General features: G+C 43.6%; 2 protein-coding genes across 3 annotated transcripts; one reads left to right on the plus strand and one right to left on the minus strand.

The window, feature by feature from the left end:
* The first annotated feature begins 884 nt into the window (after positions 1 to 884).
* LOC139532897 (protein FAM117B-like) lies at positions 885 to 22,365 on the plus strand. 2 transcript variants are annotated; one of them, XM_071331060.1, is made up of 8 exons: positions 885 to 1,556; positions 4,098 to 4,250; positions 4,424 to 4,507; positions 11,286 to 11,399; positions 13,408 to 13,536; positions 13,760 to 13,976; positions 14,102 to 14,222; positions 16,185 to 22,365. In XM_071331060.1, the coding sequence occupies exons 2-8, from the start codon at positions 4,230 to 4,232 to the stop codon at positions 16,522 to 16,524; spliced, it is 1,026 nt and encodes a 341-aa protein (XP_071187161.1). In that variant the 5' UTR covers positions 885 to 1,556; positions 4,098 to 4,229; the 3' UTR covers positions 16,525 to 22,365. The 2 variants fall into 2 exon arrangements, with proteins under 2 accessions (XP_071187161.1, XP_071187160.1); XM_071331059.1 differs by having other exon boundaries at positions 892 to 1,556; positions 13,408 to 13,545.
* On the minus strand, positions 1,987 to 3,842 carry LOC139533009 (uncharacterized). The gene is made up of 2 exons (XM_071331157.1): positions 3,825 to 3,842; positions 1,987 to 2,586 (listed from the first exon to the last, which is right to left on the minus strand). Exons 1-2 carry the CDS (start codon positions 3,840 to 3,842, stop codon positions 1,987 to 1,989), a joined length of 618 nt encoding a protein of 205 aa, XP_071187258.1.
* Positions 22,366 to 23,197: the final 832 nt, after the last annotated feature.

Here is a 23,197-nt window from a genome sequence, read left to right on the forward strand (position 1 = left end):
AATCCAACGTGGTGCCTCTATCAGGGACATTACAATCCAACGTGGTGCCTCTATCAGGGACGTTACAATCCAACGTGGTGCCTCTATCAGGGACGTTACAATCCAACGTGGTGCCTCTATCAGGGACGTTACAATCCAACGTGGTGCCTCTATCAGGGACGTTACAATCCAACGTGGTGCCTCTATCAGGGACGTTACAATCCAACGTGGTGCCTCACAGACGTTACAATCCAACGTGGTGCCTCTATCAGGGACGTTACAATCCAACGTGGTGCCTCACGGACGTTACAATCCAACGTGGTGCCTCTATCAGGGACATTACAATCCAACGTGGTGCCTCTATCAGGGACGTTACAATCCAACGTGGTGCCTCAGGGACGTTACAATCCAAACACACAGCTCCCCCATTACGTGGAATTCTTTAACCTTCCAACCTTCTAATGTCAATGGCACAATATGGCCGATGTTTAAACAATCGGCTTGTTGTACCTGGTGCTTTCAAAGGTGGTTATATTATATATCATTTAATATAGGTAATATAGGTAATTATATTAGGTAATTTCATGACCTTTCAGAACCACTTGTCAAACTTGGTTTAAAATGTATCAATGTGTTCCTTTTTTTCCTGTCCGAGGGTAAAATCCCTGTGTGAAAGATGTATGGGGTGGAGGGATAAAACAACGTGTTATCACATACATACTACCATTGCTGCACTGCTATCACACATTTTCCAACTCTAGGCACATAGACCTGCAAAACAATCCCTATGAGACATTGTCACCCCCAGTGAGCCTGACGGCCCGTGGCTCGTGGACTAAATACGGTATATTGTGTGTTGCTGACAGCTGCTTCAAAGTCTATTTGATTTCAGCCACTGTTTTTGTTCTGTAACTGAGAATAATCCGTTCCCTGACTGTTAAACCCATATAGACCGGTGGGTTTGAGCCCCAGTCCGCATGGAAACCACCGCACTGTTATTTATACGGTAGGTCTATGCGTCGCCCCGCACACGCGCGCCTTGGTTCGTGGAAATCATCTGCACCACGCGCCCTAGCAACTGCGGCATCAGCACGAGCAGCGTGGTGACTCGCTACGACAAAGCCACGCACGGATCCGCTGTAACGGTCTCTCTCCGCTCTGCAAGCAAAGAATCTTCCATCCCCAGCCCTGTTATTTGTTATTTCCCTGATATTCTTCGCGCTAATCTGCAACGTGGATCCTCGCTATCTGAAATATTTTACATCATTTTCATCGGATGATATATTTTCACCATCACGACAAAACGGACTGCTCATCCTCGTTATCAACAATACCGCGCGTTTCAGCAGGCAGGCTACAGCGACGCCCATAGCAACCTCTCTATGCGCATCCACGAGCCATCTGTTCATTACTGCTTGTTTGTGTCTGTCGTCTCCGTCTCCGACATCTCTGCTCGGCTGTCGCCCTCTCCCGGTTCCTCCCCCTGATCCCCCCAGTCTCGTCTCCAGGTTAGCGGCAGGTCTCATCTCTCGCCTCACTGCTGGGCACGTACCCTCCATCACAAGGCCTCTTCACAGGTGAGCCAATCACTGGATCTGATTATCAAACGGATAGTACTACCGGTAATGAATGCACGGGTCGGCATTGATCAAACATTTATCATTTATCTTCTCTTGATCATGGCTGTGTGTTCTTAATAGTGATGACTACTGTAACATGTTGTTGTCCAATGTTTAAGAGTGTGGTCCTGCAGAGAGAGGGGGAGAAAGAGGGGAGAGAGAGAAAGAGAGAGCACATTGTTGGCATCTGGTTTGTGTTTGGATCCAGATATGCCAGTATGAAGTGCCCTAGTCCCTTAGCAACAGTGATGCTTGGTTCTGAGGGAAAGGGAGGGCTCTGCTGCCAAATATAGCTTCTCTGCTGGACCAGCTCTCTCTCTTGTATTAGGGTTCATCTGAGCAGCATGACAATAACAGCAGACTCAGCTTGTTTCTTAATTGAAACAGGTTAGAGGGACAGGGGGTAGAGGGGACAGGGGGTAGAGGGGACAGGGGGTAGAGGGGACAGGAGGTAGAGGGGACAGGGGGTAGAGGGGACAGGGGGTAGAGGGGACAGGGGGTAGAGGGGACATGGGGATATCTGGGGACAGGGGGTAGAGGGGACAGGAGGATATCTGGGGACAGGGGGTAGAGGGGACAGGGGGTAGAGGGGACAGGGGGTAGAGGGGACAGGAGGTAGAGGGGACAGGGGGTAGAGGGGACAGGAGGTAGAGGGGACAGGGGGTAGAGGGGACAGGAGGATATCTGGGGACAGGAGGATATCTGGGGACAGGGGGTAGAGGGGACAGGAGGATATCTGGGGACAGGGGGTAGAGGGGACAGGGGGTAGAGGGGACAGGGGGTAGAGGGGACAGGAGGATATCTGGGGACAGGGGGTAGAGGGGACAGGAGGATATCTGGGGACAGGAGGATATCTGGGGACAGGGGGTAGAGGGGACAGGAGGATATCTGGGGACAGGGGGTAGAGGGGACAGGAGGATATCTTGGGACAGGGGGTAGAGGAGACGGGGTATCTGTGGACTGGGGGGTAGAGGGGACAGGAGGATATCTGGGGACGGGTAGAGGAGACCGGGTAAAGGGGACAGGGGGTAGATGGTCTGTATGATGGGTTAGGGTTTATATGGCTGGGTTGGATGGTCTGTATGATGGGTTATATGGCTGGGTTGGATGGTCTGTATGATGGGTTATATGGCTGGGTTGGATGGTCTGTATGATGAGTTATATGGCTGGGTTGGATGGTCTGTATGATGGGTTGGATGGCTGGGTTGGATGGTCTGTATGATGGGTTGGATGGCTGGGTTGGATGGTCTGTATGATGGGTTAGGGTTTATATGGCTGGGTTGGATGGTCTGTATGATGGGTTATATGGCTGGGTTGGATGGTCTGTATGATGGGTTATATGGCTGGGTTGGATGGTCTGTATGATGGGTTATATGGCTGGGTTGGATGGTCTGTATGATGGGTTATATGGCTGGGTTGGATGGTCTGTATGATGGGTTGGATGGCTGGGTTGGATGGTCTGTATGATGGGTTAGGGTTTATATGGCTGGGTTGGATGGTCTGTATGATGGGTTATATGGCTGGGTTGGATGGTCTGTATGATGGGTTATATGGCTGGGTTGGATGGTCTGTATGATGGGTTATATGGCTGGGTTGGATGGTCTGTATGATGGGTTGGATGGCTGGGTTGGATGGTCTGTATGATGGGTTAGGGTTTATATGGCTGGGTTGGATGGTCTGTATGATGGGTTATATGGCTGGGTTGGATGGTCTGTATGATGGGTTATATGGCTGGGTTGGATGGTCTGTATGATGGGTTATATGGCTGGGTTGGATGGTCTGTATGATGGGTTATATGGCTGGGTTGGATGGTCTGTATGATGGGTTATATGGCTTGGTTGGATGGTCTGTATGATGGGTTATATGGCTGGGTTGGATGGTCTGTATGATGGGTTATATGGCTGGGTTGGATGGTCTGTATGATGGGTTATATGGCTGGGTTGGATGGTCTGTATGATGGGTTATATGGCTGGGTTGGATGGTCTGTATGATGGGTTATATGGCTGGGTTGGATGGTCTGTATGATGGGTTATATGGCTGGGTTGGATGGTCTGTATGATGGGTTATATGGCTGGGTTGGATGGTCTGTATGATGGGTTATATGGCTGGGTTGGATGGTCTGTATGATGGGTTATATGGCTGGGTTGGATGGTCTGTATGATGGGTTATATGGCTGGGTTGGATGGTTAGTGTGTATTGTATTGGTGGTTTACATCAGTGGGGCACCTGCCTCAGTCTGAGCATCTCACAGTAGAATCAGCTTTAGGCCTGTGGAGGGTTTGGGTTTGGACAGACAGACAGAGGGTCAAACCATCTGTCTAGCTGGCCCAGACCCTATCCCCAGCCAACAGATGCTTATAGGGTCGCTCTGGGTAGATAGGCTTTCTGTTGACATAGCTAATGTTTGTTTACTAACACAAGGGCTGTTTACAAACAACTCTTTGCTAATTTTTATTTTCCCCTCTCTTTTTCTCTTCCTGTCTTTCTGTCTTTCTGCAGAGAGCAGCTGATTCAGCTCCTCCCACTTTCTCTGGCTCCTCCCAGCTGTGGCCCCTACTGGGCACGCTCCCTGGCTCTTACCTGATTGGTCCCCGGCCTCAGGACGGAAGCCACGCCCACCACACTCCCTACATGAGGGACAAGGCCACTCAGGTGAGTGTGTGTGTGTGTGTGTGTGTGTGTGTGTGTGTGTGTGTGTGTGTGTGTGTGTGTGTGTGTGTGTGTGTGTGTGTGTGTGTGTGTGTGTGTGTGTGTGTGTGTGTGTGTGTGTGTGTGTGTGTGTGTGTGTTAGCATGCATCTCACCTGTCTCTCTCTGTGGTGTCAGACCCCCAGGGCCTGGGCGGATGAGAGGAGACGGGGGAGCCACAAGAGATCAGCCTCCTGCGGGAGCACCGACCAGCTCAAAGAGGTCAGTCACACTGGTCAGTCTCTGCCTTTAGATACTGACAACATAGTGACACTCCACATAACAACATGGTGACACTCCACATAACAACATAGTGACACTCCACATAATAACAACATAGTGACACTCCACATGATAACATGGTGACACTCCACATAACAACATAGTGACACTCCACATAATAACATGGTGACACTCCACATAATAACATGGTGACACTCCACATAATAACATAGTGACACTCCACATAATAACATGGTGACACTCCACATAATAACATGGTGACACTCCACATAATAACATGGTGACACTCCACATAATAACATGGTGACACTCCACATAATAACAACATAGTGACACTCCACATAATAACATGGTGACACTCCACATAATAACATGGTGACACTCCACATAATAACAACATAGTGACACTCCACATAATAACATGGTGACACTCCACATAATAACAACATAGTGACACTCCACATAACAACATAGTGACACTCCACATAATAACATGGTGACATTCCACATAACAACATAGTGACACTCCACATAATAACAACATAGTGACACTCCACATAACAACATAGTGACACTCCACATAATAACATAGTGACACTCCACATAACAACATAGTGACACTCCACATGATAACAACATAGTGACACTCCACATGATAACAACATAGTGACAACATAGTGACAACATAGTGACAACATAGTGACAACATAGTGATTCCACATAACAACATAGTGACACTCCACATAATAACAACATAGTGACACTCCACATAACAACATAGTGACACTCCACATAATAACATAGTGACACTCCACATAACAACATAGTGACACTCCACATGATAACAACATAGTGACACTCCACATAATAACAACATAGTGACAACATAGTGACAACATAGTGACAACATAGTGACAACATAGTGATACTCCACATAACAACAACATAGTGACACTCCACATAACAACATGGTGACACTCCACATAACAACATGGTGACAACATAGTGACACTCCACATAATAACAACATAGTGACAACATAGTGACAACATAGTGACAACATAGTGACAACATAGTGACACTCCACATAACAACATAGTGACACCACATAATAACAACATGGTGACACTCCACATAACAACATGGTGACACTCCACATAATAACATAGTGAAACTCCACATAATAACATAGTGACACTCCACATAATAACAACATGGTGACACTCCACATAATAACAACATGGTGACACTCCACATAATAACAACATGGTGACACTCCACATAACAACATAGTGACACTCCACATAACAACATAGTGACACTCCACATAACAACATAGTGACACTCCACATAATAACATAGTGACACTCCACATAATAACAACATGGTGACACTCCACATAACAACATAGTGACACTCCACATAATAACATGGTGACATTCCACATAACAACATAGTGACACTCCACATAACAACATGGTGACACTCCACATAACAACATAGTGACACTCCACATAATAACATAGTGACACTCCACATAACAACATAGTGACACTCCACATAACAACATGGTGACACTCCACATAATAACATGGTGACACTCCACATAATAACATGGTGACATTCCACATAATAACAACATAGTGACACTCCACATAACAACATGGTGACACTCCACATAACAACATGGTGACAACATAGTGACACTCCACATAATAACAACATAGTGACACCACATAACAACATGGTGACAACATAGTGACACTCCACATAACAACATAGTGACACTCCACATAATAACAACATGGTGACACTCCACATAACAACATGGTGACACTCCACATAATAACATAGTGACACTCCACATAATAACATAGTGACACTCCACATAATAACAACATGGTGACACTCCACATAACAACATAGTGACACTCCACATAATAACATAGTGACACTCCACATAACAACATAGTGACACTCCACATAACAACATGGTGACACTCCACATAATAACATGGTGACACTCCACATAATAACATGGTGACACTCCACATAACAACATAGTGACACTCCACATAATAACATGGTGACACTCCACATAATAACAACATAGTGACACTCCACATAATAACAACATAGTGACACTCCACATAACAACATGGTGACACTCCACATAATAACAACATAGTGACACTCCACATAATAACAACATAGTGACACTCCACATAACAACATAGTGACACTCCACATGATAACAACATAGTGACACTCCACATAATAACAACATAGTGACACTCCACATAACAACATAGTGACACTCCACATAATAACAACATGGTGACACTCCACATAACAACATAGTGACACTCCACATAACAACATGGTGACACTCCACATAATAACATGGTGACACTCCACATAATAACAACATAGTGACACTCCACATAATAACAACATAGTGACACTCCACATGATAACAACATAGTGACACTCCACATAATAACATCATAGTGACACTCCACATAATAACAACATAGTGACACTCCACATAATAACAACATAGTGACACTCCACATGATAACAACATAGTGACACTCCACATAATAACAACATAGTGACACTCCACATAATAACAACATAGTGACACTCCACATAATAACAACATAGTGACACTCCACATAATAACAACATAGTGACACTCCACATAACAACATAGTGACACTCCACATAACAACATAGTGACACTCCACATAATAACAACATAGTGACACTCCACATAATAACATGGTGACACATCACATAATAACAACATAGTGACACTCCACATAATAACAACATAGTGACACTCCACCAAACAACATAGTGACACTCCACATAATAACATAGTGACACTCCACATAATAACAACATAGTGACACTCCACATAACAACATAGTGACACTCCACATAACAACATAGTGACACTCCACATAATAACAACATAGTGACACTCCACATAATAACATGGTGACACATCACATAATAACAACATAGTGACACTCCACATAATAACAACATAGTGACACTCCACATAACAACATAGTGACACTCCACATAACAACATAGTGACACTCCACATGATAACAACATAGTGACACTCCACATAATAACAACATAGTGACAACATAGTGACAACATAGTGACAACATAGTGATACTCCACATAACAACAACATAGTGACACTCCACATAACAACATGGTGACACTCCACATAACAACATGGTGACAACATAGTGACACTCCACATAATAACAACATAATAACAACATAGTGACACTCCACATAACAACATAGTGACACTCCACATAATAACAACATAGTGACACTCCACATAACAACATAGTGACACTCCACATAATAACATAGTGACACTCCACATAATAACATGGTAACACTCCACATAACAACATAGTGACACTCCACATAACAACATAGTGACTCTCCACATAATAACAACATGGTGACACTCCACATAACAACATAGTGACACTCCACATAATAACAACATAGTGACACTCCACATAACAACATGGTGACACTCCACATAACAACATGGTGACAACATAGTGACACTCCACATAATAACAACATAGTGACACTCCACATAACAACATGGTGACAACATAGTGACAACATAGTGACAACATAGTGACACTCCACATAGTGACAACATAGTGACAACATGATAACAACATAGTGACACTCCACATAATAACAACATAGTGACAACATAGTGACAACATAGTGATACTCCACATAACAACATAGTGACACTCCACATAACAACATGGTGACACTCCACATAATAACATGGTGACACTCCACATAATAACATAGTGACACTCCACATAATAACAACATAGTGACACTCCACATAATAACATGGTGACACTCCACATAATAACATGGTGACACTCCACATAATAACAACATAGTGACACTCCACATAATAACATGGTGACACTCCACATAATAACAACATAGTGACACTCCACATAACAACATAGTGACACTCCACATAACAACATAGTGACACTCCACATAATAACAACATAGTGACACTCCACATAATAACATGGTGACACTCCACATAATAACATGGTGACACTCCACATAATAACAACATAGTGACACTCCACATAACAACATAGTGACACTCCACATAATAACAACATAGTGACACTCCACATAACAACATAGTGACACTCCACATAATAACATGGTGACACTCCACATAACAACATGGTGACAACATAGTGACACTCCACATAATAACAACATAGTGACACCACATAACAACATGGTGACAACATAGTGACACTCCACATAACAACATAGTGACACTCCACATAATAACAACGTAGTGACAACATAGTGACAACATAGTGATACTCCACATAACAACAACATAGTGACACTCCACATAACAACATGTTGACACTCCACATAACAACATGGTGACAACATAGTGACACTCCACATAATAACAACATAGTGACACCACATAACAACATGGTGACAACATAGTGACACTCCACATAACAACATAGTGACACTCCACATAATAACAACATAGTGACACTCCACATAACAACATAGTGACACTCCACATAACAACATAGTGACACTCCACATAATAACATTGTAACACTCCACATAACAACATAGTGACACTCCACATAACAACATAGTGACTCTCCACATAATAACAACATGGTGACACTCCACATAACAACATAGTGACACTCCACATAATAACAACATAGTGACACTCCACATAACAACATGGTGACACTCCACATAACAACATAGTGACAACATAGTGACACTCCACATAATAACAACATAGTGACACTCCACATAACAACATGGTGACAACATAGTGACAACATAGTGACAACATAGTGACACTCCACATAGTGACAACATAGTGACACTCCACATAGTGACAACATAGTGACAACATGATAACAACATAGTGACACTCCACATAATAACAACATAGTGACAACATACTGACAACATAGTGATACTCCACATAACAACATAGTGACACTCCACATAACAACATGGTGACACTCCACATAATAACATGGTGACACTCCACATAATAACATGGTGACACTCCACATAACAACATAGTGACACTCCACATAACAACATAGTGACACTCCACATAATAACATAGTGACACTCCACATAATAACATGGTGACACTCCACATAATAACATGGTGACACTCCACATAATAACAACATAGTGACACTCCACATAATAACAACATAGTGACACTCCACATAATAACATGGTGACACTCCACATAATAACATGGTGACACTCCACATAACAACATGGTGACACTCCACATAACAACATAGTGACACTCCACATAATAACAACATGGTGACACTCCACATAACAACATAGTGACACTCCACATAATAACATGGTGACACTCCACATAACAACATAGTGACACTCCACATAATAACATGGTGACACTCCACATAATAACATGGTAACACTCCACATAACAACATAGTGACACTCCACATAATAACAACATAGTGACACTCCACATAATAACAACATAGTGACACTCCACATAACAACATGGTGACACTCCACATAACAACATGGTGACAACATAGTGACACTCCACATAATAACAACATAGTGACAACATAGTGACACTCCACATAATAACAACATGATAACAACATAGTGACACTCCACATAATAACAACATAGTGACAACATAGTGACACTCCACATAATAACAACATAGTGACAACATAGTGACACTCCACATGATAACAACATAGTGACAACATAGTGACAACATTGTGACAACATAGTGACAACATAGTGACACTCCACATAGTGACAACATAGTGACACTCCACATAGTGACAACATAGTGACACTCCACATGATAACAACATAGTGACAACATAGTGACAACATAGTGACAACATAGTGACACTCCACATGATGACAACATAGTGACAACATAGTGACAACATAGTGACACACTCCACATGATAACAACATAGTGACAACATAGTGACACTCCACATGATAACAACATAGTGACAACATAGTGACACTCCACATGATAACAACATAGTGACAACATAATAACAACATAGTGACAACATAGTGACAACATAGTGATACACTCCACATGATAACTACATAGTGACAACATAGTGACAACATAGTGACAACATAGTGACACTCCACATAGTGACAACATAGCGACAACATAGTGATAACATAGTGACACTCCACATGATGACAACATAGTGACAACATAGTGACAACATAGTGACAACATAGTGACACTCCACATGATAACAACATAGTGACAACATAGTGACAACATAGTGACAACATAGTGACAACATAGTGACACTCCACATGATAACAACAATAGTGACAACATAGTGACAACATAGTGATACACTCCACATGAATGACAACATAGTGACACTCCACATAGTGATAACATAGTGACAACATAGTGACAACATAGTGACACTCCACATGATAACAAATTAGTGACAACATAGTGACAACATAGTGACAACATAATGACAACATAGTGATACACTCCACATGAATACAACATAGTGACAACTCTCCACATCTTTGTGCTTAGATAACAACATCCTATCAGTATACCCCCTAACCCAGCAACTCTTCTCTGCTCCAGATTGCTAAATTGCGACAGCAACTCCAGCGCAGTAAGCGCAGCAGCCGTCACCGCAGGGACAAGGACCGCAAGTCCCCCTTCAACGGTAGTCATGCTGCCATCATCCAGTCACAGGTACCCTACCCTGAGCCTCATTCTATCTACTCCTTCCCCTAACCCCCATCTCTAAGGGTTAACCCTAACCCCCATCTCTAAGGGTTAACCCTAATTTCATCTTTAAGGGTTAACTCTAACCCCATCTCTAAGGGTTAACTCTAACCCCATTTCTAAGGGTTAACTCTAACCCCATCTCTAAGGGTTAACCCTAACCCCATCTCTAAGGGTTAACTCTAACCCCATCTCTAAGGGTTAACCCTAACCCCATCTCTAAGGGTTAACTCTAACCCCATCTCTAAGGGTTAACCCTAACCCCATTTCTAAGGGTTAACCCTAACCCCATTTCTAAGGGTTAACCCTAACCCCATCTCTAAGGGTTAACCCTAACCCCATCTCTAAGGGTTAACCCTAACATCCTCTCTAAGGGTTAACCCTAACCCCATCTCTAAGGGTTAACCCTAACCCCATCTCTAAGGGTTAACCCTAACCCCCATCTCTAAGGGTTAACCCTAACCCCCATCTCTAAGGGTTAACTCTAACCCCATCTCTAAGGGTTAACTCTAACCCCATCTCTAAGGGTTAACTCTAACTCCATCTCTAAGGGTTAACCCTCACCCCATCTCTAAGGGTTAACTCTAACCCCATCTCTAAGGGTTAACCCTAACCCCATTTCTAAGGGTTAACCCTAACCCCATCTCTAAGGGTTAACCCTGACCCCCATCTCTAAGGGTGTAACTCTAAACCCATCTCTAAGGGTTAACCCTAACTCCATCTCTAAGGGTTAACCCTAACCCCATCTCTAAGGGTTAACCCTAACCCCACCTCTAAGGGTTAACCCTGACCCCCATCTCTAAGGGTTAACCCTAACCCCATCTCTAAGGGTGTAACTCTAACCCCATCTCTAAGGGTTAACCCTAACCCCATCTCTAAGGGTTAACTCTAACCCCATCTCTAAGGGTTAACCATAACCCCATTTCTAAGGGTTCACCCTAACCCCATCTCTAAGGGTTAACCCTGACCCCCATCTCTAAGGGTGTAACTCTAAACCCATCTCTAAGGGTTAACCCTAACTCCATCTCTAAGGGTTAACCCTAACCCCATCTCTAAGGGTTAACCCTAACCCCCATCTCTAAGGGTTAACCCTAACCCCATATCTAAGGGTTAACTCCATCTCTAAGGGTTAACTCTAACCCCATATCTAAGGGTTAACTCTAACTCCATCTCTAAGGGTTAACCCTAACCCCCATCTCTAAGGGTTAACCCTAACCCCGTCTCTAAGGGTTAACCCTAACTCCATCTCTAAGGGTTAACCCTAACCCCATCTCTAAGGGTTAACCCTAACCCCATCTCTAAGGGTTAACCCTAAACTCCATCTCTAAGGGTTAACTCTAACCCCATATCTAAGGGTTAACTCTAACTCCATCTCTAAGGGTTAACTCTAACTCCATCTCTAAGGGTTAACTCTAACTCCATCTCTAAGGGTTAACCCTAACCCCCATCTCTAAGGGTTAACCCTAACCCCGTCTCTAAGGGTTAACCTTAACCCCATCTCTAAGGGTTAACCCTAACCCCATCTCTAAGGGTTAATCCTAACCCCGTCTCTAAGGGTTAACCTTAACCCCATCTCTAAGGGTTAACCCTAACCCCATCTCTAAGGGTTAACCCTAAACTCCATCTCTAAGGGTTAACCCTAACCCCATTCCTAAGGGTTAACCCTAACCCCATCTCTAAGGGTTAACCCTAAACCCCATCCCTAAGGGTTAACCCTAACCCCATCTCTAAGGGTTAACCTTAACCCCATCTCTAAGGGTTAACCCTAACCCCATCCCTAAGGGTTAACCCTAACCCCATCTCTAAGGGTTAACCCTAAACTCCATCTCTAAGGGTTAACCCTAACCCCATCTCTAAGGGTTAACCCTAACTCCATCTCTAAGGGTTAACCCTAACCCCGTCTCTAAGGGTTAACCTTAACCCCATCTCTAAGGGTTAACCCTAACTCTACCACTAACCCCTGTCTGTATGTCAGGCCCAGATGCCCAATAAGACCATCCTGATCCCCAAGCCGACGGCGCCGCGCTTCAGGAACAGTGTGGAGGGTCTCAACCAGGAGATTGAACGCATCATCATCCGTGACACACCACAACTACGAGATGAGGTTATTATTGTGAGTCCTTGTTCTTGTTAACACACACACACACGCACGCACGCACGCACTGCCACACGCACGCACACACACACACACACGCACACACACACACACACACACACACACACACACACACACACACACACACACACACACACACACACACACACACACACACATACACACACACACACAAATCAAGTGTTATAATTTATGTGTGGTTTGGGTTCAGCCCCAAGATGTCCCAGACGGGCACCGCGCCCCCCCACCCCTCCCCCCCCAGCGCAGCAGCTCCACCCGAAGCATCGACACACAGACCCCCTCAGGGGGGGGCCTCGGTGGCGGTAAGCATAGCAACAGCAGCAGCCGGCCCGACTCCATCTCTCCCTCCTACCTCACCATCCTCAACGATATGGGAGGAGGCAGCCCCTACCCCGCAGAGGAGAAAGGTACACACACACACACACATATCCATAGCTTTGTCCCCCTCACCCTGAAAATTGTGACTGACCTGCTTCCTGTCTGTGTCTGTCTGTCTGTCTGTCTGTCTGTCTGTCTGTCTGTCTGACCCCAGAACTGGGTCCCTGCTCGCCTCTCCCGAAGTATGCAGCGTCTCCGAAGCCCAACAACAGCTACATGTTCAAGAGGGAGCCGCCGGAGGGCTGTGAGAAGGTCAAGTTCTTTGAGGAGTCACTGTGAGTACAGCCTAACCTTAACTCTTGACCTCTAACCCCTAACCCTAACCCCTGACCGACCCCTAACCCTAACCCCTGACCCTAAACGTCCTGAGGGCTGTGAGAGTACACCCTAACCCCTGACCCTAACCCTAACCCCTGACCCTAAACGTCCTGAGGGCTGTGAGAGTACACCCTAACCCCTGACCCTAAACGTCCTGAGGGCTGTGAGAGTACACCCTAACCCCTGACCCTAACCCCTGACCCTAAACGTCCTGAGGGCTGTGAGAGTACACCCTAACCCCTGACCTCTCCTTTCTCATTTAAAATATCGTAATAACAATACACATTAACAACAATTCCTCAACGTCTTATCCAAATTTGGTTAAAAGCAGTATCCAAATTCATAGGATGTAGTGATCAATATAATAGCCATTTCTAGGAAAACCAAAGTGCCAAAGGCTGGGCCTAATATAGTGGATAAGAGGTCATACAATAAGTTTTGTTGTGATTCATATGTTGATGAAGTGAAGAATATTTGCTGGTCTGTGGTGTGTAATGAGGAGCAACCAGATGCTGCACTTGACACATGTATGAAGTTGCTTATTCCAGTTACTAATAAACACCCATTAAGAAAATGACTGTTAAAACTGTTAAATCCCCTTAGATTGATGAGGAATTGAAAAATGTTATGGTTGAGAGGGATGAGGAAAAAGGAATGGCAATTAAGTCTGGCTGCACAACCGATTGGCAAACGTATTGCAAATTGAGAAATGTGAGTAAACGGAATAAAAGAAGAAACTACACTATGAATTAAAGATAAAGGATATAAAGAATGACAGAAAAAAGCTTTGGGGCGTCATCAATGATGTTAACGATGTTACAGCATATAACCACACTCTGATAACATATAACCACACTCTGATAACATATAACCACACTCTGATAACATATAACCACACTCTGATAACATATAACCACACTCTGATAACATATAACCACACTCTGATAACATATAACCACACTCTGATAACATATAATCACACTCTGATGTTACAACATATAACCACACTCTGATGTTACAACATATAACCACACTCTGATGTTACAACATATAACCACACTCTGATAACATATAACCACACTCTGATGTTACTTACTTGGTTCTTTTCTCAACTAGCGTGAGCCCAACATAGTAGAAGTTAACTCAGAACATTAAAACTAGCGCGAGCCCACCATAGTAGAAGCTAACTCAGAACATTAAAACTAGCGTGAGCCCAACATAGTAGAAGCTAACTCAGAACATTAAAACTAGCGTGAGCCCACCATAGTAGAAGCTAACTCAGAACATTAAAACTAGCGCGAGCCCACCATAGTAGAAGCTAACTCAGAACATTAAAACTAGCGTGAGCCCACCATAGTAGAAGCTAACTCAGAACATTAAAACTAGCGTGAGCCCACCATAGTAGAAGCTAACTCAGAACATTAAAACTAGCGCGAGCCCAACATAGTAGAAGCTAACTCAGAACATTAAAACTAGCGTGAGCCCACCATAGTAGAAGCTAACTCAGAACATTAAAACTAGCGTGAGCCCACCATAGTAGAAGCTAACTCAGAACATTAAAACTAGCGTGAGCCCACCATAGTAGAAGCTAACTCAGAACATTAAAACTAGCGCGAGCCCAACATAGTAGAAGCTAACTCAGAACATTAAAACTAGCGTGAGCCCACCATAGTAGAAGCTAACTCAGAACATTAAAACTAGCGCGAGCCCAACATAGTAGAAGCTAACTCAGAACATTAAAACTAGTGTGAGCCCAACATAGTAGAAGTTAACTCAGAACATTAAAACTAGCCATGTACAGCTTTTTGTGGCCAAACTGGTATTACTCCTCTTGTATAGGAAAAGGACACTCTGCTAAGTAAATACCATAAATAACCTGTGTCATATTAGTGTTGAATGACAATGTGTTTGTGTTCCAGTCCCAGACCCCTCCAGGAGATTCCTCCCTTCCTGTGTCCGGACCGTAACAAGGTCAACTTCATCCCTAAGAGCGGCTCAGCCTTCTGCCTGGTCAGCATCCTGAAGCCCCTGTTGCCTGCCCCGGAGCTCAGCTTCAGATCAGGGGTTGGCCTCCGCAGCCTGTCCCCCAGCTTGGTGCCTCTGGGTGGGGTTGGCCTGCGCAGTCTGTCCCCTTCCATGATGCCTCTAGGTGGGGTGGGCCTCCGTAGCATGTCCCCTTCCCTAGGGGTATCCTGGGGCACCAGCACGGTCCACCAGCAACCCTGCCTGCCCAGACACCTGGAGGAACCAGAGAGCTAGAGCTCCACACTTCTGCCCTGGAGGACAGACTGCTGAATAACATGACAGTCAGATGAACATAATACCCTGCTGCTCGAGACGTCTTCGACATGCTAACTCCCCTGGTCATAACTGTCCCCTGGTTCTACCTGGTCATTCTAACTCCACCCACTGGTCCTACCTGGTCCCAACGTTCCACTGATCCTATGTACTGAGAGGATACAGGAAATACTTTTTATTTTCGTCGCATTAAACCACGAAACCACATTTTTAAATCATTATTATGTATCTTGAATTAAGATGTCTTCCAGTGTGAAGCTGGGTGGTTTCCATGGTTATCCAAGCTGTGTGGTTTCCATGGTTATCCAAGCTGTGTGGTTTCCATGGTGATCCAGGCTGTGTGGTTTCCGCGGTGATCTGGGCTCAGAGATATCGTAGCAAAACTAAGATTGGGGGACGAAAGAAAAACAATAATGTGCCTGAAGACCTGTCTCCTGGTGTCTGTCCAGTGTTCTGCTTTGTCTGCCTCCTCTCGCTCTCTCTCATTCCCTCCCTCCTTTCCTCCCTCCCTCCCTTCCTCCATCCCTCCCCTTTCCTCCCTTTCTTCCTCCATCCCTCCATCCATCCCTCCCCTTTCCTCCCTTTCATTTAAGGTTGGTTAGGGGTCATTTAAGGTTGGTTAGGGGTCATTTAAGGTTGGTTAGGGGGTTAGGGGCCATTTAAGGCTGGTTAGGGGTCATTTAAGGTTGGTTAGTGGTCATTTAAGGTTGGCTAGGGGGTTAGGGGTAATTTAAGGTTGGTTGGGGGTAATTTCAGGTTGGTTAGGGGGTTATGAGTAATTTAAGGTTGGTTAGGGGTCATTTAAGGTTGGTTAGGGGTCATTTAAGGTTGGTTAGGGGTCATTTAAGGTTGGTTAGGGGGTTAGGGGCTATTTAAGGCTGGTTAGGGGTCATTTAAGGTTGGTTAGGGGGTTAGGGTAACTTACTTAGGGTTCGGTTACTCAACTAGAATTAGGGCTCTATTCAATCTGGATGGCTGAAGTGTTACAGACCGTGTGATAGAAATGTAAAGGTCATTTCTTATTGAGCCGACATATGCGGCGTTTACCGTGAATGCAGTCTCCGCTAACACAGGGACATGGCCTTCACATTTCTATCAGGTGGTAAAGTTGAACTTCAGCAGATTGAATAGAGCCCATAGGGTCGCGAGGAGTGTTGGTGGTTATCACTAAGAGCTCAGAATGTATCCCGTTTAGGGTCAGGGCTCTAAACGCTCTACGTAACTGTACAGACTTCTAAACTTCCAGTCGACTCAACAGAGAAATGCTCTGCTGTCAAAGTAGATGTTAATATTGGAGATGATATTTGGTCCTGTTTTATAACCTGTAGCAGTAGAGATGGGGTTTCCTGTTAAAGGTCAACTTTGGACACGAAAAAACAGTCCAACTCCGCATCTTTCCCAATTTTCTAAACATAAATGGGGTGTGTCTATGGTGGTACATCAGTGTCATTCTAGTCAGGTGTGCACCAACGTACAGTTGAAGTCGGAAGTTTACATACACCTTAGCCAAATACATTTAAACTCAGTTTTTCACAATTCCTAACTTTTAATCCTAGTAAAAAGTCCCTGTCTTAGGTCAGTTAGGATCACCACTTTATTTTAAGAATGTGAACTGTCAGAATAATAGTAGAGAGAATGATTTATTTCAGCTTTTATTTCTTTCGTCACATTCCCAGTGGGTCAGAAGTTTACATACACTCAATTAGTATTTGGTAGCATTGCCATTAAATTGTTTAACTTTGGTCAAATGTTTCAGGTAGCCTTCGACAAGCTCCCCACATTAAGTTGGGTGAATTTTGGCCCATTCCTCCGGACAGAGCTGGTTTAACTGAGTCAGGTACAAACAATAGTACGCAAGTATAAACACCATGGGACCACGCAGCCGGCCTCCTTGCTCGCACACACTTTTTCAGTTCTGCACACAAATGTTCTATAGGATTGAGGTCAGGGCTTTGTGATGGCCACTCCAATACCTTGACTTTGTTGTCCTTAAGCCATTTTGTCACAACTTTGGAAGTATGCTTGGGGTCATTGTCCATTTGGAAGACCAATTTGCGACCAAGCTTTATCTTCCTGACTGATGTCTTGAGATGTTGCTTCAATATATCCACATAATTTTCCTGCCTCATGATGCCATCTATTTTGTGAAGTGCACCAGTCCCTCCTGCAGCAAAGCATCCCCACAACATGATGCTGCCACCCCCGTGCTTCACGGTTGGGATGGTGTTCTTCGGCTTGCAAGCCTCCCCCTTTTTCCACCAAACATAATGATGGTCATTACGGCCAAACAGTTATATTTTTGTTTCATCAGACCAGAGGACATTTCTCCAAAAAGTACGATCTTTGTCACCATGTGCAGTTGCAAACCGTAGTCTGGCTTTTTTATGGCAGTTTTGGAGCAGTGGCTTCTTCCTTGCTGAGCGGCCTTTCAGGTTATGTCGATATAGTACTCGTTTTAATGTGGATATAGATACTTTTGTACCTGTTTCCTCCAGCATCTTCACAAGGTCCTTTGCTGTTGTTCTGGGATTGATTTGCACTTTTTGCACCAAAGTACGTTTAGCTCTAGGAGACAGAACCTTCCTGAGCGGTATGACGGCTGCGTGGTCCCATGGTGTTTATACTTGCGTACTATTGTTTGTACAGATGAACGTGGTACCTTCAGGCGTTTGGAAATTGCTCCCAAGGATGAACCAGACTTGTGGAGGTCTACAATTTTTTTAGATTTTTCCATAATGTCAAGCAAAGAGCCACAGAGTTTGAAGGTAGGCCTTGAAATACATCCACAGGTACACCTCCAATTGACTCAAATTATGTCAATTAGCCTATCAGAAGCTTCTAAAGCCATGACATCATTTTCTGGAATTTTCCAATCTGTTTGAAGGCACAGTCAACTTAGTGTATGTAAACTTCTGACCCACTGGAATTGTGATACAGTGAGTTATAAATGAAATAATCTGTCTGTAAACAATTGTTGGAAAAATTACTTGTGTCATGCACAAAGTAGATGTCCTAACCGACTTGCTAAAACTATAGTTTGTTAACAAGAAATTTGTGGAGTGGTTGAAAAATGAGTTTTAATGACTCCAACCTAAGTGTATGTAAACTTCGACTTCAACTGTAGCTAGTTCATTAGCTAAGCTAGCCACTGTAGCTAGTTCGTTAGCTAGTTTGTTAGCTAAGCTAGCCACTGTAACTAGTTTGTTAGCGAAGCTAGCCACTATAGCTAGTTCGTTAGCCACTGTAGCTAATTCTTTGGCTGAGCCATCCACTGTAGCTAGTTTGTTAGCTAAGCTAGCCACTGTAGCTAGTTTGTTAGCTAAGCTAGCCACTATAGCTAGTTCGTTAGCTAAGCTAGCCACTGTAGCTAGTTCATTGGCTAAGCCATCCACTGTAGCTAGTTTGTTAGCTAAGCTAGCCACTATAGCTAGTTCGTTAGCTAAGCTAGCCACTGTAGCTAGTTTGTTAGCTAAGCTAGCCACTATAGCTAGCCAGTAACTCCTCCAGTATGTGTTGACATCATTTCACAGGATTTGTTTTTGGAGATCGGAAAGAAATGGCACATCTGTAGCCAAATATCTTATTTAGACATTTTTTTAAAGCAATAAATGACCATGTATGATGGTGCATTGATCAGTTATACTGTTTAAAATACATTATTTTCGCGCTTTTGCCCAAAATCGACCTTCAAATGTATTGGCAGAGATGTCCACCAGGGTAGACTGGAGGGGATGGGAGGTGAGTTGGTAATGAAATACTCAACTTGATGACAAATAAATACTTTTAAAGAAACGCACAAATGGAAAAACAGCTCAACAGTTTAATAAAGTTCCTTCAACATGTCTGCTGATAACAGCCCTGTTTCATCCCAAGACATTACATCTGCTGATAACAGCCCTGTTTCATCCCAAGACATTACATCTGCTGATAACAGCCCTGTTTCATCCCAAGACATTACATCTGCTGATAACAGCCCTGTTTCATCCCAAGACATTACATCTGCTGATAACAGCCCTGTTTCATCCCAAGACATTACATCTGCTGATAACAGCCCTGTTTCATCCCAAGACATTACATCTGCTGATAACAGCCCTGTTTCATCCCAAGACATTACATCTGCTGATAACAGCCCTGTTTCATCCCAAGACATTACATCTGCTGATAACAGCCCTGTTTCATCCCAAGACATTACATCTGCTGATAACAGCCCTGTTTCATCCCAAGACATTACATCTGCTGATAACAGCCCTGTTTCATCCCAAGACATTACATCTGCTGATAACAGCCCTGTTTCATCCCAAGACATTACATCTGCTGATAACAGCCCTGTTTCATCCCAAGACATTACATCTGCTGATAACAGCCCTGTTTCATCCCAAGACATTACATCTGCTGATAACAGCCCTGTTTCATCCCAAGACATTACATCTGCTGATAACAGCCCTGTTTCATCCCAAGACATTACATCTGCTGATAACAGCCCTGTTTCATCCCAAGACATTACATCTGCTGATAACAGCCCTGTTTCATCCCAAGACATTACATCTGCTGATAACAGCCCTGTTTCATCCCAAGACATTACATCTGCTGATAACAGCCCTGTTTCATCCCAAGACATTACATCTGCTGATAACAGCCCTGTTTCATCCCAAGACATTACATCTGCTGATAACAGCCCTGTTTCATCCCAAGACATTACATCTGCTGATAACAGCCCTGTTTCATCCCAAGACATTACATCTGCTGATAACAGCCCTGTTTCATCCCAAGACATTACATCTGCTGATAACAGCCCTGTTTCATCCCAAGACATTACATCTGCTGATAACAGCCCTGTTTCATCCCAAGACATTACATCTGCTGATAACAGCCCTGTTTCATCCCAAGACATTACATCTGCTGATAACAGCCCTGTTTCATCCCAAGACATTACATCTGCTGATAACAGCCCTGTTTCATCCCAAGACATTACATCTGCTGATAACAGCCCTGTTTCATCCCAAGACATTACATCTGCTGATAACAGCCCTGTTTCATCCCAAGACATTACATCTGCTGATAACAGCCCTGTTTCATCCCAAGACATTACATCTGCTGATAACAGCCCTGTTTCATCCCAAGACATTACATCTGCTGATAACAGCCCTGTTTCATCCCAAGACATTACATCTGCTGATAACAGCCCTGTTTCATCCCAAGACATTACATCTGCTGATAACAGCCCTGTTTCATCCCAAGACATTACATCTTCGTTACATACAGCCCTGTTTCATCCCAAGACATTACATCTTCGTTACATACATCCCCGTTTCATCCTATGACATTACCTCTTCGTTACATACAGCCCTGTTTCATCCCAAGACATTACATCTTCGTTACATACATCCCCGTTTCATCCTATGACATTACCTCTTCGTTACATACATCCCCGTTTCATCCCAAGACATTACATCTTCGTTACATACATCCCCGTTTCATCCTATGACATTACCTCTTCGTTACATACATCCCTGTTTCATCCCAAGACATTACATCTTCGTTACATACATCCCCGTTTCATCCCAAGACATTACATCCTCGTTACATACAGCCCTGTTTCATCCCAAGACATTACATCTTCGTTACATACAGCCCTGTTTCATCCCAAGACATTACATCTTCGTTACATACATCCCCGTTTCATCCCAAGACATTACATCTTCGTTACATACATCCCCGTTTCATCCTATGACGTTACATACATCCTTTAAGTGAAATAAAAGGCAAAGTTGAATAAAATAAAGCATTTGTGATTGATATACATTCTTGTCTGTATGTACAGTGCATTTGGAAAGTATTCAGACCCCTTCACTTTTTTCCACATATTGTTACGTTACAGCCTTATTCTAAAATTGTTTAAATTCATTTTTTCCTTATCAGTCTACACACAATACCCCATAATGACATCACAATACCCCATAATGACATCACAATACCCCATAATGACATCACAATACCCCATAATGACATCACAATACCCCATAATGACAAAGGGAAAACAGATTTTTAGAAATGTTTTCACATTAATTAAAAATAAGAAACAGAAATAGCAGTACAGTACAGTATTAGCAGTACAGTATAAATCCTACCTGCTGAAGGGGCTGTATGGTAGTATTAGCAGTACAGTATAAATCCTACCTGCTGAAGGGGCTGTATGGTAGTATTAGCAGTACAGTATAAATCCTACCTGCTGAAGGGGCTGTATGGTAGTATTAGCAGTACAGTATAAATCCTACCTGCTGAAGGGGCTGTATGGTAGTATTAGCAGTACAGTACAGTACAGTACAGTATAAATCCTACCTGCTGAAGGGGCTGTATGGTAGTATTAGCAGTACAGTACAGTACAGTATAAATCCTACCTGCTGAAGGGGCTGTATGGTAGTATTAGCAGTACAGTACAGTACAGTATAAATCCTACCTGCTGAAGGGGCTGTATGGTAGTATTAGCAGTACAGTACAGTATAAATCCTACCTGCTGAAGGGGCTGTATGGTAGTATTAGCAGTACAGTACAGTACAGTATAAATCCTACCTGCTGAAGGGGCTGTATGGTAGTATTAGCAGTACAGTACAGTACAGTATAAATCCTACCTGCT

Source organism: Salvelinus alpinus, chromosome 10 (assembly GCF_045679555.1).
Source record: "Salvelinus alpinus chromosome 10, SLU_Salpinus.1, whole genome shotgun sequence".
Lineage (NCBI taxonomy): Eukaryota > Metazoa > Chordata > Actinopteri > Salmoniformes > Salmonidae > Salvelinus > Salvelinus alpinus.

Coding starts and splice junctions, on each gene's coding strand:
- LOC139532897 (XM_071331059.1), top strand. CDS start 4,230: ATGAGGGACAAGGCCACTCAG. Junction 4,508..11,285: donor GCACCGACCAGCTCAAAGAG/GTCAGTCACACT, acceptor TCTCTGCTCCAG/ATTGCTAAATTGCGACAGCA. Junction 13,977..14,101: donor CTACCCCGCAGAGGAGAAAG/GTACACACACAC, acceptor GTCTGACCCCAG/AACTGGGTCCCTGCTCGCCT.